The sequence below is a fragment of the Eucyclogobius newberryi genome, unplaced genomic scaffold, assembly GCF_026437365.1.
Source record: "Eucyclogobius newberryi isolate DKJ021-1_F unplaced genomic scaffold, fEucNew1.0.hap1 SCAF_31, whole genome shotgun sequence".
Lineage (NCBI taxonomy): Eukaryota > Metazoa > Chordata > Actinopteri > Gobiiformes > Gobiidae > Eucyclogobius > Eucyclogobius newberryi.
In genome coordinates, this window is record NW_027315957.1 from 110,186 (window position 1) to 127,194 (window position 17,009).

The 17,009-nt window shown below is 59.9% G+C and overlaps 1 protein-coding gene across 1 annotated transcript in view; it reads left to right on the forward strand.

Moving 5' to 3' along the window:
- Positions 1–218: 218 nt before the first annotated feature.
- nup98 (nucleoporin 98 and 96 precursor) overlaps positions 219–17,009 on the forward strand; it is a 49,612-nt gene continuing 32,821 nt past the window's right edge. Inside the window, exons 1-17 of the mRNA XM_072461775.1 lie at positions 219–323; positions 456–551; positions 710–895; positions 2,752–2,894; positions 3,014–3,121; positions 3,607–3,787; positions 5,469–5,653; positions 7,321–7,458; positions 7,668–7,803; positions 7,880–7,972; positions 8,101–8,244; positions 10,689–10,822; positions 11,047–11,234; positions 11,527–11,643; positions 14,438–14,618; positions 14,692–14,788; positions 16,353–16,466. Of these exons, the coding sequence (XP_072317876.1) occupies positions 242–323; positions 456–551; positions 710–895; positions 2,752–2,894; positions 3,014–3,121; positions 3,607–3,787; positions 5,469–5,653; positions 7,321–7,458; positions 7,668–7,803; positions 7,880–7,972; positions 8,101–8,244; positions 10,689–10,822; positions 11,047–11,234; positions 11,527–11,643; positions 14,438–14,618; positions 14,692–14,788; positions 16,353–16,466 (2,323 nt within the window). The 5' untranslated portion in view covers positions 219–241. The remainder of the gene's footprint in view (positions 324–455; positions 552–709; positions 896–2,751; positions 2,895–3,013; positions 3,122–3,606; positions 3,788–5,468; positions 5,654–7,320; positions 7,459–7,667; positions 7,804–7,879; positions 7,973–8,100; positions 8,245–10,688; positions 10,823–11,046; positions 11,235–11,526; positions 11,644–14,437; positions 14,619–14,691; positions 14,789–16,352; positions 16,467–17,009) is intronic.

Consider the following 17,009-nt stretch of genomic DNA (forward strand, 5'->3'; position numbering starts at 1 on the left):
GTTAGGAGTGACAGTAGGTAGGGCAGGTGTGGAGTGACCGTAGGCAGGTTTGGAGTGACCGTAGGCCGGTTTGATTAAACTGACCACTCCCCCTCCTTTTGTTTCCCTAAGGCTTAAATATAAATACATAGTTAGGGCGATTTAAAACAAGCTGAGCGTTAATATTGACCTGAATCTAAAGTGTGTTGTTTATGTTTGTGTTGTTTGTTTTCCTTCAGGAGGTGGAAGAGGCGGAGTCAAAATGTTCAACAAGTCGTTTGGGACTCCGTTTGGAGGCGGCACCACCGGAGGCTTCGGCACCTCGTCCACCTTCGGACAACAGAGTGAGTCTGGACACAGTCTGGACACAGTCTGGACACACGTACATGTACAATACTCCTGTATTTGTAAATGAGATGGAGCTCGATGAAGCGTTTCAGCTTCAGGAAGTGAATGTTTGTGTTGTGACGTTTCAGACACGGGCTTCGGGACCACGGCGGGTTTTGGGACGACAGCGTTTGGAGCCACCACCAACGCGGGAGGATTGTTCGGAGCCACGCAAAGCAAGCCAGGTCTGTGCCCTCTGTTTGTGCCCCCCAGTCTGTGTGCCCCCTCCCCCCCCGGTCTGTGCCCCCTCCCCCAGTCTGTGTGCCCCCCCCGGTCCATGAACAGGACACGCTAACACACATGTTCAGGCTCTTGTAAGTCAAAGCGTGTTAAACTGTTGCAGGGGGTCTGTTCGGCTCCACCACCTTCAGCCAGCCCCCCGCCTCCTCCGCCAGCTCGGGCTTCGGCTTCGGGGCCAACACCGGGACCTCCACCAGTCTGTTCGGCAGCACCAACACGGGCACCACCGGGGGCCTCTTCTCCCAGACCAGCAATGCTTTCGGAGCCAACAAACCCACGTCCTTCGGCAGTGAGTGGCACAGGAACACGCAGCACAATGACCGCAGGAACACGCAGCACAATGACCGCAGGAACACGCAGCACAATGACCGCAGGAACACGCAGCACAATGACCGCAGGAACACGCAGCACAATGACCGCAGGAACACGCAGCACAATGACCGCAGGAGCACGCAGCACAATGACCGCAGGAACACGCAGCACAATGACCGCAGGAGCACGCAGCACAATGACCGCAGGAGCACGCAGCACAATGACCGCAGGAACACGCAGCACAATGACCGCAGGAGCACGCAGCACAATGACCGCAGGAGCACGCAGCACAATGACCGCAGGAACACGCAGCACAATGACCGCAGGAGCACGCAGCACAATGACCGCAGGAACACGCAGCACAATGACCGCAGGAACACGCAGCACAATGACCGCAGGAGCACGCAGCACAATGACCGCAGGAACACGCAGCACAATGACCGCAGGAGCACGCAGCACAATGACCGCAGGAGCACGCAGCACAATGACCGCAGGAACACGCAGCACAATGACCGCAGGAGCACGCAGCACAATGACCGCAGGAACACGCAGCACAATGACCGCAGGAACACGCAGCACAATGACCGCAGGAACACGCAGCACAATGACCGCAGGAACACGCAGCACAATGACCGCAGGAACACGCAGCACAATGACCGCAGGAACACGCAGCACAATGACCGCAGGAACACGCAGCACAATGACCGCAGGAACACGCAGCACAATGACCGCAGGAACACGCAGCACAATGACCGCAGGAACACGCAGCACAATGACCGCAGGAGCACGCAGCACAATGACCGCAGGAACACGCAGCACAATGACCGCAGGAGCACGCAGCACAATGACCGCAGGAACACGCAGCACAATGACCGCAGGAACACGCAGCACAATGACCGCAGGAACACGCAGCACAATGACCGCAGGAACACGCAGCACAATGACCGCAGGAACACGCAGCACAATGACCGCAGGAACACGCAGCACAATGACCGCAGGAACACGCAGCACAATGACCGCAGGAACACGCCGCACAATGACCGCAGGAACACGCCGCACAATGACCGCAGGAACACGCCGCACAATGACCGCAGGAACACGCAGCACAATGACCGCAGGAACACGCAGCACAATGACCGCAGGAACACGCAGCACAATGACCGCAGGAACACGCAGCACAATGACCGCAGGAACACGCAGCACAATGACCGCAGGAACACGCAGCACAATGACCGCAGGAACACGCAGCACAATGACCGCAGGAACACGCCGCACAATGACCGCAGGAACACGCCGCACAATGACCGCAGGAACACGCCGCACAATGACCGCAGGAACACGCCGCACAATGACCGCAGGAACACGCCGCACAATGACCGCAGGAACACGCCGCACAATGACCGCAGGAACACGCAGCACAATGACCGCAGGAACACGCAGCACAATGACCGCAGGAACACGCAGCACAATGACCGCAGGAACACGCAGCACAATGACCGCAGGAACACGCAGCACAATGACCGCAGGAACACGCCGCACAATGACCGCAGGAACACGCCGCACAATGACCGCAGGAACACGCCGCACAATGACCGCAGGAACACGCAGCACAATGACCGCAGGAACACGCAGCACAATGACCGCAGGAACACGCAGCACAATGACCGTAGACTTTGTTCAGGTTCGGGTTCTTTTTATGAACTCTTTTATCTGGCCCGGTACGTCTCGGTACGTCTCGGTACGTTAAGCTTCCGCAGTCACTTGTAACCCGATTGTACGGAAAAGGCTGGATCACCTCTGGTTGTGTTTGAGCCCATGTCTTTGTCTCCTCAGGTTTCGGCACCAACACAAACAGCGGAGGTCTGTTTGGTTCCACCAACGCTACGTCCAACCCGTTTGGAACCGCCGGCTCTCTGTTCGGAGGTTCAGGGTTCACCGCGGCGCAGCAGCAGCCGGGGACCACAGTCAAGTTCAACGTACGGCGCCCCCTAGGAGGGCTACTTTTACCCTGAATGACACTGCACCTTTGTGTTGTTCAGTTTTTTTGCATATCTAACTTTGAGTGAATATTGAACTTTGTGTTTGTTGTGCCCAGGCCCCGACGGGCAGCGACACCATGGTGAAGGGGGGCGTGACCACAAGCATCAACACCAAACACCAGTGCATCACCGCCATGAAGGAGTACGAGAACAAGTCCCTGGAGGTGCGTCCACGCCACCTTTCCACTGGCTCTTTGGTTCTAACCTGTCTGTCTTAAGTCGCTGTGTCCGTGTCTTGGATCCAAAGCGGCCCCCCTCGAGAGGTTCTAGCTGCCAAAGCGGCCCCCCTTGAGAGGTTCTAGCTCCCAAAGCGGCCCCCCTCGAGAGGTTCTAGCTCCCAAAGCGGTTCTGGAGTCACTTAATCTTCCTCACTCCAAAATGTGACTTGATCTCGTGCTAAAGCTCAGTGTTTCCACTGATGCTAACGACTATGTGGAGCCTTAGCAACACAAAGCTAGCAAAGCGCGTTAGCAACAGCCGTTTCCTGTTTATGGCCGCACGGCACTCGCTTTGTCAAGAGCCACAATCTGATATTTCCAGGTCATAAAGCGTCTGACATGATCCAAAGATACAAACTGAAGAGCGGCCTCAGTCTTCAGCTGTCAGAATTTGGCCCTCAGCGTCACATGATGTTGGTTTGTTCTTGTAGGAGCTGCGTTTGGAGGATTACCAGGCCGGGAGGAAGGGCTCCACTAACCCCATGGCCCCAGCGGCGGGTTCTCTGTTCGGGGCACAAACGGCAGCCACCAGCGCCCCCGCAGGGCTTTTCGGCGCCGCTGCACCCAACGCCAGCTTCTCCTTCGGCCAGAACAAGTCCACCTTTGGCACCAGTATGACACCATTAAACCATATTACTACATCAGGACTAGGACTGGGACAAGGGCCGGGACAAGGGCCGGGACAAGGGCCGGGACAAGGGCCGGGGCCGGGACAGGGACCGGGACTGGGACCGGGACTGGGACCACTGGCCGGGACTGGGACCGGGACTGGGACCACTGGCCGGGACTGGGACCACTGTCCGGTGGGACCGGGACTGGAACCACTGTCCGGTGGGACCGGGACTGGGACCACTGTCCGGTGACCGGGACTGGGACCACTGTCCGGTGGGACCGGGACCACTGTCCGGTGGGACTGCTGTCCGGTGGGACCGGGACTGCTGTCCGGTGGGACCGGGACCACTGTCCGGTGGGACTGGGACCGGGACCACTGTCCGGTGGGACCGGGACCGGGACCGGGACTGGGACCGGGACTGGGACCACTGTCCGGTGGGACCGGGACCGGGACTGGGACCACTGTCCGGTGGGACCGGGACCGGGACCACTGTCCGGTGGGACCGGGACTGGGACCGGGACCACTGTCCGGTGGGACCGGGACCGGGACCACTGTCCGGTGGGACCGGGACCGGGACTGGGACCACTGTCCGGTGGGACCGGGACTGGGACCGGGACTGGGACCACTGTCCGGTGGGACCGGGACTGGGACCGGGACTGGGACCACTGTCCGGTGGGACCGGGACTGGGACTGGGACCACTGTCCGGTGGGACCGGGACCACTGTCCGGTGGGACCGGGACTGGGACCACTGTCCGGTGGGACCGGGACCGGGACTGGGACCACTGTCCGGTGGGACCGGGACCGGGACTGGGACCACTGTCCGGTGGGACCGGTACCGGGACCGGGACCGGGACTGGGACCACTGTCCGGTGGGACCGGTACCGGGACCGGGACTGGGACCGGGACTGGGACCACTGTCCGGTGGGACCGGTACCGGGACCGGGACTGGGACCACTGTCCGGTGGGACCGGTACCGGGACCGGGACTGGGACCACTGTCCGGTGGGACCGGTACCGGGACCGGGACTGGGACCGGGACTGGGACCACTGTCCGGTGGGACCGGTACCGGGACCGGGACTGGGACCACTGTCCGGTGGGACCGGGACCGGGACTGGGACCACTGTCCGGTGGGACCGGTACCGGGACCGGGACCGGGACTGGGACCACTGTCCGGTGGGACCGGTACCGGGACCGGGACCGGGACTGGGACCACTGTCCGGTGGGACCGGGACTGGGACCACTGTCCGGTGGGACCGGGACTGGGACCACTGTCCGGTGGGACCGGGACTGGGACCACTGTCCGGTGGGACCGGTACCGGGACCGGGACTGGGACCACTGTCCGGTGGGACCGGTACCGGGACTGGGACCACTGTCCGGTGGGACCGGTACCGGGACTGGGACCACTGTCCGGTGGGACCGGGACTGGGACCGGGACTGGGACCACTGTCCGGTGGGACCGGGACTGGACTGGGACCGGGACCGCCGGGACGACTGGGACCGAGAGTAGCCGAGAGTAGCGGAGGGTAGTCTCGCCGACCGTAGGGCGTCTGTGGCACTCTCGCTTGACCGTAGGGCGTCTGTGGCACTCTCGCTTGACCGTAGGGCGTCTGTGGCACTCTCGCTTGACCGTAGGGCGTCTGTGGCACTCTCGCTTGACCGTAGGGCGCTCTGGTTGCAGGTGCAGGTGGTTTCGGCGCTGCCTCTGGAGGTTTGTTTGGCCCGGCTCAGCCGCCGCAGCAGCAGCCGCCGCAGCAGCAGACCGCCAGCCTCTTCAAACCCTTCGGACAAACCACCACCACCCAGAGCACCGGCTTCTCCTTCGGCAACACCGCCACCATGGGCCAGGCCAACACCGCCAGCATGGTGAGTGAGGGCACAGTCTGGGCGCGGGAGGAGGGCACAGTCTGGGCGCGGGAGGAGGGCACAGTCTGGGCGCGGGAGGAGGGCACAGTCTGGGCGCGGCGGGAGGGCACAGTCTGGGCGCGGGAGGAGGGCACAGTCTGGGCGCGGCGGGCGGGCACAGTCTGGGCGCGGGGGGAGGGCACAGTCTGGGCGCGGCGGGAGGGCACAGTCTGGGCGCGGCGGGAGGGCACAGTCTGGGCGCGGCGGGAGGGCACAGTCTGGGCGCGGCGGGAGGGCACAGTCTGGGCGCGGGAGGAGGGCACAGTCTGGGCGCGGGAGGAGGGCACAGTCTGGGCGCGGGAGGAGGGCACAGTCTGGGCGCGGCGGGAGGGCACAGTCTGGGCGCGGGAGGAGGGCACAGTCTGGGCGCGGCGGGCGGGCACAGTCTGGGCGCGGGGGGAGGGCACAGTCTGGGCGCGGCGGGAGGGCACAGTCTGGGCGCGGCGGGAGGGCACAGTCTGGGCGCGGCGGGAGGGCACAGTCTGGGCGCGGCGGGAGGGCACAGTCTGGGCGCGGCGGGAGGGCACAGTCTGGGCGCGGGAGGAGGGCACAGTCTGGGCGCGGGAGGAGGGCACAGTCTGGGCGCGGGAGGAGAGCACAGTCTGGGCGCGGCGGGAGGAGAGCACAGTCTGGGCGCGGGGGGAGGGCACAGTCTGGGCGCGGGGGGAGGGCACAGTCTGGGCGCGGCGGGAGGGCACAGTCTGGGCGCGGCGGGAGGGCACAGTCTGGGCGCGGGGGGAGGGCACAGTCTGGGCGCGGCGGGAGGGCACAGTCTGGGCGCGGCGGGAGGAGAGCACAGTCTGGGCGCGGGGGGAGGGCACAGTCTGGGCGCGGGGGGAGGGCACAGTCTGGGCGCGGGGGGAGGGCACAGTCTGGGCGTGGGGGGAGGGCACAGTCTGGGCGCGGCGGGAGGGCACAGTCTGGGCGCGGGGGGAGGGCACAGTCTGGGCGCGGCGGGAGGGCACAGTCTGGGCGCGGGGGGAGGGCACAGTCTGGGCGCGGGAGGAGGGTACAGTCTGGGCGCGGGGGGAGGGCACAGTCTGGGCGCGGGGGGAGGGCACAGTCTGGGCGCGGGAGGAGGGTACAGTCTGGGCGCGGGGGGAGGGCACAGTCTGGGCGCGGCGGGAGGGCACAGTCTGGGCGCAGGAGGAGGGTACAGTCTGGGCGCGGGGGGAGGGCACAGTCTGGGCGCGGCGGGAGGGCACAGTCTGGGCGCAGGAGGAGGGTACAGTCTGGGCGCGGGGGGAGGGCACAGTCTGGGCGCGGCGGGAGGGCACAGTCTGGGCGCAGGAGGAGGGTACAGTCTGGGCGCGGGGGGAGGGCACAGTCTGGGCGCGGCGGGAGGGCACAGTCTGGGCGCAGGAGGAGGGTACAGTCTGGGCGCGGGGGGAGGGCACAGTCTGTGACGTGCTGTAAATCACGTTGAACACAAATGCATCTCGCCATATTTCACTTTCCCTCCCACAAACTCTGAACACGTTATTGCAAATGTAAATGCTATAGTTTTCCCCCTGGATTATTCTGACCGTTTATGGATGATATCGTGTCTTCATATGTTCTCGGCCTCTGAACAGTCTGAGCCAATGATCAGCCACGTTGACCTTAAACTCCTCCTCCTCATGTCCCAGGGTCTGTTTGGAAGCGCTGCTCCTGCTCAGTCTGGAGGTCTGTTCGGAACGGCCCAGACCAGCACCACCGCCGGGTTTGGCACCACCACCGGCCTCTTTGGACAGCCCAACGCGGGCTTCGGCGCCGTGGGCACGCAGGTGAGGCGGGTGGGCGCACGCGAGTGGGCGGGTGAGGCTGGCGGGTGAGGCTGGCGGGTGAGGCTGGCGGGTGAGGCTGGCGGGTGAGGCTGGCGGGTGGGCACGCGGGTGGGCACGCGGGTGAGGCTGGCGGGCACGCGGGTGAGGCTGGCGGGCACGCGGGTGAGGCGGGAAGGCCATGGTTAAACCGTTAACCTTTGTCTTCACAGTCGAGTCTGTTTGGGAATAAGACGGCCGGCTTTGGTACCACCACGACCAGCGCTCCGTCGTTTGGCACTGGCACCAGTCTGTTCGGAAACAAACCCGCCCTGACGCTGGGCACCGGGACAAACACCTCCACTTTCGGTACGTTTCAAGTGTCGGATCTGGAAGAGGAACCACAGACGTGGCATCTGGATAACTCTCCTGCACTTATCTGCAGGTTTTGGGACAAACCCGGCGGCAGGAGGTCTGTTTGGGAACAAGCCTGCCACCGGAGGCCTTGGCACGGGGCTGGGCGCTGGCTTTGGAGCAGGTACAGGTTTATACATGTAACAGAGGTCAGCGGTGGCAGAGTGGTTAGCCCCTGCATTAGTCCAGATCTGTTTGACTTTTAAAGCGCTGCATTTGAAATGTTTCAGTGTCTAATCTATTGTTCATCAGCAGTTGGCGCGGGGCAGACGTCGCTCTTCGGAAACCCTCAGAACAAACTGGGCACGACTCTGGGCACCATGGGGACGTTTGGAGCCTCAGGGTTCAACACTGGAGCCGGCACTCTGGGCTTCGGAGCGCCGCAGCAGCCTGTGGGTATGTGCCCTCTGTGCCCTCTGTGTCCTCTGTGTGGGTGTGCCCTCTGTCCTGTCTCCCCTGTCTCCTTGGTGTCTCCTGCTCCTGTCTCTCTTAGGCTGCGAAATAGACGGGGGCCCGGGGGCCCCTAAGCAGTCAAATCTCTGGCGGGCCCGGGGTTTGAATTAGGAGGGGCCCCGTGCCCCTGTATCTAAATTCCTCGAAAAAGATCAAGATTTAACTAGTAATTTGGCCATATTTGGGGCATTTTCATCACTTAAGTTTTGTTTTGACAGACATGCCACTTCAGTCTTCTCGCTTCTCATTGGCCGAGTGGTGTCCTTGATCTAATTTTGATAAAAGCAGGCATCTGATTGGCTGCTGCGTTCGGTTGCGTTTGGTTGTACTCCAAAAGTGAAATCTAGGTCGGCTGCGTCAATCTCTCCTCAGTCCAACAATTCAGTCTTTTTAAAGTTGTTTGCAACAAAAGCTGTGTCAATGTGGAAGTATCCAAGGGCCCCAAGGGCCCCGCCCCCTTTGGACTTGTTAGCATCAGGGCAATGTATATATGTATTTTGTAGGCTGTGACTTTATATATTCCACAAGATCTCCTTGTGTCAAATGCTGTAAACAGTATTTATTTTGTATCTAAGAAACATGATTATATTAAATTAAACAGTTTTGAATTGGGCTGGGTAAAAAAAACGTTATCGATTTTGGATCGATGTAATTCAAATTTAGCAATATCAATTCATAAGGCATGAGATCGATTTTCCCCCATGAAGTTAACCCCAGAAGTCTTGTGCAGGTGCAGCAGTCTTGTGCAGGTGCAGCAGTCTTGTGCAGGTGCAGCAGTCTTGTGCAGGTGCAGCAGGTGCAGCAGGTGCAGTAGTCTTGTGCAGGTGCAGCAGTCTTGTGCAGGTGCAGCAGTCTTGTGCAGGTGCAGCAGTCTTGTGCAGGTGCAGCAGTCTTGTGCAGGTGCAGCAGTCTTGTGCAGGTGCAGCAGTCTTGTGCAGGTGCAGCAGTCTTGTGCAGGTGCAGCAGTCTTGTGCAGGTGCAGCAGTCTTGTGCAGGTGCAGCAGTCTTGTGCAGGTGCAGCAGTCTTGTGCAGGTGCAGGTCAAACTGGGCTCAGCAGTCGTCCCAACTCAAGTCTGACGTCTGGAACCATTTCAGATTTAAAACAACAAAAGGACAAAGAGCCGGATAAAACCAAAGTGGTTTGTTAAATCTGTGAAGTTCTGTCTGTCAGTTCTTGTAGAAATACTACAAACATCAGAAACCACTTGACCAGTATCACGCTACGCTAACGTTAGCTTCCGACAACAAGCCGCCCGGAGCAAAACAAATGAAACTGAGGGAATCACTAACATGACCAGACGATTCTCCGCGGGTCATAACAATAAGAGGCCGTCGCAACTTTTGTCTGCAAAGATTTACGTACTCGGTCGAGCAAAACGAACGCTTCAAGCGGCGTGTTCATGCACTAGATCCACACTACGTTATGCAACGTAAACATCTGACATAAAGTTCTCTCCACGATGGACACGTGTGTGAAAGACGCCATCCAAACGACAATGTCCAATCTGCAGAGAGAGTATGACACCTGGACATCACGGTCAACGCAGTCGTACTGGACAGTGACGAGCCACACCGCTAATAATGTAGCTAATATGTTGACCGGGGCCGTACAGGAGTGGGTGGGGGGCCGTACAGGAGCGGGTGGGGGGCCGTACAGGAGCGGGGGGGCAGTGGTGAGGGAGAACGCTGCAGACAGTGGCTGGTGCAGTGGCTGATGCAGGTCACACTGAACTGAGCCTCACAAACGGCTCTAAAAACTACTTTGTTTAAAAATTGCACTTTTGAGACTTAAGACCGTTTTGTTACAGCTGAAGTTTAAACTGTCCAATTTACAAATTTGCACTTAAAACCTGTTTATGGTGAAAATTGTCATTATTTAAGAGCAGATTCAATCAAATTGAATTGTGATTAATCGATTCAGGACGTTATGAATCAAAATCGAATCAATTTAGGAAATTGGCCATGATCCCCAGCCCTAGTGTTAAACATCATGATCTCTGGTTTATATGATTCAGTATTTGTGCTCTTCATATCAAATAAAAGATAAAAGTACTTTAAATTGTTTTACATGCTAATAACCAGGTTTAAAACAACACATTTATCTTGTTCTTATGAAGCGGCAAAGCCGCGCGCGCTTGTGGGCCCCTGAAATTGCTGGGGGGCCCCTAACTTTTTGAGGTAGGGGGCCCCCCCTGGCCCCTAACTCTGAAAATCTATCTCTCAGCCTGTCTCCTGCCTCTTCTGTCTCTCCTGCCCCTGTCTCTTCGGTGTCTCTCTTGTCTCTCCTGCTCCTGTCTCTTCTGTCGCTCCCGTCTCTCCTGCTCCTGTCTCTCGTGTCTCTCCTGCTCCTGTCTCTGCTTCAGGCCTGTCCTCTGTCCTGTTTCAGCCCTGACAGACCCCAGTGGGACGGCGGCCCAGCAGGCTCTGCTCCAGCAGCAGCTCAGTGTTCTGGCCTACTCTCCGTATGAAGACTCCCCTCTGTTCAGGAACCCTCTGTCCGACCCCAAGAAGAAGGAGGAGGTGAGGTGTCCCTCTGAGCAGGAGCCAGGCCCTTGTTTAATCCAGAAGTCTTCATTTATGTGTATTAGCGCCGAGCTAAAGTATTTAGCCAATGGCTCCACATGAATAATTGATACTGGCTCCTGTTCTGAAGTGTCCACTTGTGGTCAGAATCTCTGCCCGCTGATGCCTCAACTGTGTTTGTAACTTCACCGTTTTATCTTTCAACTCAAATTCTCCTGTAGCGCCTGAAACCGACCAATCCAACGGCTCAAAAGGCCCTGACCACGCCCACTCACTACAAGCTGACTCCGCGCCCGGCCACCAGGGTGCGCCCCAAAGCCCTGACCTCGTCCGGGGCGTCAAAATCACAGCTGTTTGACGGACTGGACGACGACGAGCCAACGCTGTCCAACGGAGCCTTCGTCCCTAGGTAACGCCCCCACCCAACGCCACGCCCCGGGTGGGTCCGTCTCCTCTGGCCCCGGGTCGGGGTGTGTCCGTCTCCTCCGGCCCCGGGGGGTCGGGGTGGGTCCGTCTCCTCCGGCCCCGGGGGGTCGGGGTGGGTCCGTCTCCTCCGGCCCCGGGTCGGGGTGGGTCAGTCTCCTCTGGCCCCAGTTGGGTCTGTCCCTGGCCCCGGGTGGGTCTTCCGAGGGGCTCTTCACTGCCCTCTGCTGGTCTTTTCAGCTGGATTCTAATTAATTGTATCTTTATTTGTTTTGCAGGAAAAGCATAAAGAAGCTGGTGCTGAAAAACCTCAACAGTTCTCAGTACAGCAGCCCTTTGTCCAAAGAAACAGACGACCTGTTCTCGCCTCCAGAGTACCCCCAAAACGGCCACCGGTAAGAGTACCCCCAAAACGTTGCCTGACCAGCCGTTCCCAACACGTTTTGGCAAACTACTTATCTAAACTGTGTGGCTCTGGGGCTCGACTGCTGCGGTTCAATTTCTAGGGCGGAGTTTAGAGCGCCGTGTCACGAGCGCCGGGCGCCGTGTCACGAGCGCCGTGTCACGAGCGCCGTGTCACGAGCGCCGTGTCACGAGCGCCGTGTCACGAGCGCCGTGTGCCGTGTCACGAGCGCCGTGTCACGAGCGCCGTGTCACGAGCGCCGTGTCACGAGCGCCGGTCACGAGCGCCGGGTCACGAGCGCCGGGTCACGAGCGCCGGGTCACGAGCGCCGGGTCACGAGCGCCGTGTCACGAGCGCCGTGTCACGAGCGCCGTGTCACGAGCGCCGTGTCACGAGCGCCGTGTCACGTGCGCCGTGTCACGAGCGCCGTGTCACGAGCGCCGGGTCACGAGCGCCGTGTCACGTGCGCCGTGTCACGAGCGCCGTGTCACGTGCGCCGTGTCACGTGCGCCGTGTCACGAGCGCCGTGTCACGAGCGCCGTGTCACGAGCGCCGTGCGCCGTGTCACGAGCGCCGTGCGCCGTGTCCCGAGCGCCGTGTCCCGAGCGCCGGTCCCGAGCGCCGGTCACGAGCGCCGGTCACGAGCGCCGGTCACGAGCGCCGGTCACGAGCGCCGGGTCACGAGCGCCGGGTCACGAGCGCCGGTCACGAGCGCCGGGTCACGAGCGCCGGGTCACGAGCGCCGTGCGCCGGGTCACGAGCGCCGGGTCACGAGCGCCGGGTCACGAGCGCCGGGTCACGAGCGCCGTGTCACGAGCGCCGGGTCACGAGCGCCGGGTCACGAGCGCCGGGTCACGAGCGCCGGGTCACGTGCGCCGTGTCACGAGCGCCGTGTCACGAGCGCCGTGTCACGAGCGCCGTGTCACGAGCGCCGTGTCACGAGCGCCGTGTCACGAGCGCCGTGTCACGTGCGCCGTGTCACGAGCGCCGTGTCACGTGCGCCGTGTCACGAGCGCCGTGTCACGAGCGCCGTGTCACGTGCGCCGTGTCACGAGCGCCGTGTCACGAGCGCCGTGTCACGAGCGCCGTGTCACGTGCGCCGTGTCACGAGCGCCGTGTCACGTGCGCCGTGTCACGAGCGCCGTGCGCCGTGTCCCGAGCGCCGTGTCCCGAGCGCCGGTCACGAGCGCCGGTCACGAGCGCCGGGTCACGAGCGCCGGGTCACGAGCGCCGGGTCACGAGCGCCGGGTCACGAGCGCCGGGTCACGAGCGCCGGGTCACGAGCGCCGGGTCACGAGCGCCGGGTCACGAGCGCCGGGTCACGAGCGCCGTGTCACGAGCGCCGTGTCACGAGCGCCGTGTCACGAGCGCCGTGTCACGAGCGCCGTGTCACGAGCGCCGTGTCACGAGCGCCGTGTCACGAGCGCCGTGTCACGTGCGCCGTGTCACGAGCGCCGTGTCACGAGCGCCGTGTCACGAGCGCCGTGTCACGAGCGCCGTGTCACGAGCGCCGTGTCACGAGCGCCGTGTCACGTGCGCCGTGTCACGAGCGCCGTGTCACGAGCGCCGTGTCACGAGCGCCGTGTCACGTGCGCCGTGTCACGAGCGCCGTGCGCCGTGTCCCGAGCGCCGTGTCCCGAGCGCCGGTCACGAGCGCCGGGTCACGAGCGCCGGGTCACGAGCGCCGGGTCACGAGCGCCGTGTCACGAGCGCCGGGTCACGAGCGCCGGGTCACGAGCGCCGGGTCACGAGCGCCGTGTCACGAGCGCCGGGTCACGAGCGCCGTGTCACGAGCGCCGTGTCACGAGCGCCGTGTCACGAGCGCCGTGTCACGAGCGCCGTGTCACGAGCGCCGTGTCACGAGCGCCGTGTCACGTGCGCCGTGTCACGAGCGCCGTGTCACGAGCGCCGTGTCACGAGCGCCGTGTCACGTGCGCCGTGTCACGAGCGCCGTGTCACGTGCGCCGTGTCACGTGCGCCGTGTCACGTGCGCCGTGTCACGTGCGCCGTGTCACGAGCGCCGTGTCACGAGCGCCGTGTCACGAGCGCCGTGTCACGTGCGCCGTGTCACGAGCGCCGTGCGCCGTGTCCCGAGCGCCGTGTCCCGAGCGCCGTGTCCCGAGCGCCGGGTCACGAGCGCCGGGTCACGAGCGCCGGGTCACGAGCGCCGGGTCACGACGCCGGGTCACGAGCGCCGGGTCACGAGCGCCGGGTCACGAGCGCCGTGTCACGAGCGCCGTGTCACGAGCGCCGTGTCACGAGCGCCGTGTCACGAGCGCCGCGTCACGAGCGCCGCGTCACGTGCGCCGGGTCACGTGCGCCGCGTCACGAGCGCCGGGTCACGAGCGCCGGGTCACGAGCGCCGGGTCACGAGCGCCGCGTCACGAGCGCCGGGTCACGATCGCCGGGTCACGAGCCGGGGTCACGAGCCGGGTCCGCCATCTTGAATGTTTTGGAACGGGGGTGAAGAGCTACTTCCTTATCTCAGTGTGACGCGTTAAAATCTCCGTCTGGGATCGGTAAATTGTTCGGTAGATGGAATACCGACGATCTCATTGGCTATTGACGACTCCAGACCGAGTCCAGACCGAGACGCATTCGAAATTAATGTGGGCGGGGCTGGCGGGTCAGACAAGACAAAACAGTCACCGGTAAGACCTGGTTTGGGCTTGGATCAGTTTAGCGCTGGCTCAGGTCCGTCTTGTCCTGGTTTAGTCCTGTTTCCAGTGTCCCGTTCTTGAGCCTGACTTCAGTTGAACAGTGGTTTAATGTGCGTCTGTGTTCAGCACGGCGGAGGAGGAAGCGTCTCGGGAGCTGGCGGCCTCTCGCCCGGAGGACGATCCAGAGGTGACCCAGTTTTACGTGAACCCCATCGCCAAACCCATCCCCCAGACCCGAGCCCAGACCAACCTGCAGGACACCATCAGCGACATGAACATGCACAAGACCTCCAAGACCAGCCTCGAGGTGAGCAAGGAGCCACGGAGAGCCGGGTGTGGACCTGACCTCGCCATGATTGACGGCTGTGTGTGTTTGACAGCTGAGCAGTGAGGACGTGTCTGCGTCTCTGGGGGAGGAGTCTCTTCAGGACGACCGTGAGGACGAGCAGTTGGAGCTTCAGCCGCTACATCCTGCAGGTACCGGCTTCATCCTTCTGAACTCGACACTCAAATCACCTTCAACTGTGTTTTACATCAGGTCTTCAGGGCTGGCTTTTGTTTATTCCCTCATGGCAGACTTTTAGATAGGATTCAAAAACACCCTGTCCAAATAATTTTGTCCCAAAAAGAACTTTAAAATTGTGCGCGCGCCTGTGGCGCGGAGACCGAATACGGAAGGCCAAAATTATGATCACACTCCGCCACTTAGAGCAGCGTATCACACCGTATTTTCCGATGCTTTTACTAAATAAAGCAGCGCTTTTAGCGCCGTCTGACGTGTGCCGTTAACGAGCGCCGTAGTCTGCGTTCTCTTAATTTACGCCATACGCCGCTCCTATTGTGGCGGAGTGTGATCATATTGTCGCCGTGGGCGGCGCGAGCAGAAAAGCTACACTACGGCGCTAGCACGGGCGGTGATCTGGTGAACAGGTGTGATCTGGTAAACAGGTGTGATCTGGTCAACAGGTGTGAACAGGTGTGAACAGGTGTGATCTGGTGAACAGGTGTGATCTGGTGAACAGGTGTGAACAGGTGTGAACAGGTGTGATCTGGTGAACAGGTGTGATCTGGTCAACAGGTGTGAACAGGTGTGATCTGGTCAACAGGTGTGAACAGGTGTGATCTGGTCAACAGGTGTGAACAGGTGTGAACAGGTGTGATCTGGTCAACAGGTGTGAACAGGTGTGATCTGGTGAACAGGTGTGATCTGGTGTGATCTGGTGAACAGGTGTGATCTGGTGAACAGGTGTGAACAGGTGTGATCTGGTCAACAGGTGTGAACAGGTGTGATCTGGTCAACAGGTGTGAACAGGTGTGATCTGGTCAACAGGTGTGAACAGGTGTGATCTGGTCAACAGGTGTGAACAGGTGTGATTTGGTCAACAGGTGTGAACAGGTGTGATCTGGTCAACATTTGGGACCAGAATGGAAGTCGTCTACGTTAGCGTTTTACCTTGTTTCGGCGATCTTCGTCAATTTAATGAGGTTTTGATGAAATTCTGTCAAAGTGCGCGAAATAACGCGTAGCTTCGGGATTCTTCAGACCACGGCTCGGCAGCAAATCGGAGCCAAGCGCACAAATTTCGTCGACCAATCAGCGCGCAGCATGCAAATTTTCACTTGTAAACAGTAAACTGTCATGGCGCGGGCCGTGGCGGACGATCGTCAAACGCTTCCCAGCCCGATATAATGATGATATTTCCTTTTCTAAAAAGTATTAATAAAAATGACCCCGTCCTTGCCCTCAAATGCCCGTCCATATGTCCAATATGTCCAAAATACAGGAAGACGGGCCTCTAGCTAAAAGCATGCCTCATGGTCATTCCCTCTGCTGCCAGTAGCTGGAACGCAACACAAATCCTGATGAGGGAATGCCTGACTGACGAGATGTAGAGGTCCATCAGATTGAAAATGTCCAGAACTTCTCGACTTCTTACACGGGGTCCCGTCTAAAACCTTAGATCCTTTTCTACGGTGACCTCTGCTGGACAAATGAGGGATTACGTGGACGTGCCTGACCGTTTGCCCCGTTTCATGGCAGGTCTGGTGCTGAACCGCGTTGGCTACTACACCCTCCCGTCTCTGGAGGTTCTGGCCGAGATGGTGGACACCAACGGGGACTGCATCGTGGAGAACTTCACCGTGGGCAGGAGAGGTACAAACGTTGGTGTCTTCTCGGTCACATGTTTGTGATTTGACCATTAATAGACCTTCATTTGGAATTGCCTGGACTCGGGCAGGAAGTCTTAAGCCCAAACCCATAAGTGATTAGAACATCTACTGCTGTGTGTGTTTTACATTTGAAAGTGTGTGTTGTGTGTTTTACATTTGAAAGTGTGTGTTGTGTGTTTTACATTTGAAAGTGTGTGTTGTGTGTTTTACATTTGAAAGTGTGTGTTGTGTGTTTTACATTTGAAAGTGTGTGTTGTGTGTTTTACATTTGAAAGTGTGTGTTGTGTGTTTTACATTTGAAAGTGTGTGTTGTGTGTTTTACATTTGAAAGTGTGTGTTGTGTGTTTTACATTTGAAAGTGTGTGTTGTGTGTTTTACATTTGAAAGTGTGTGTTGTGTGTTTTACATTTGAAAGTGTGTGTTGTGTGTTTTACATTTGAAAGTGTGTGTTGTGTGTTTTACATTTGAAAGTGTGTGTTGTGTGTTTTACATTTGAAAGTGTGTGTTGTGTGTTTTACATTTGAAA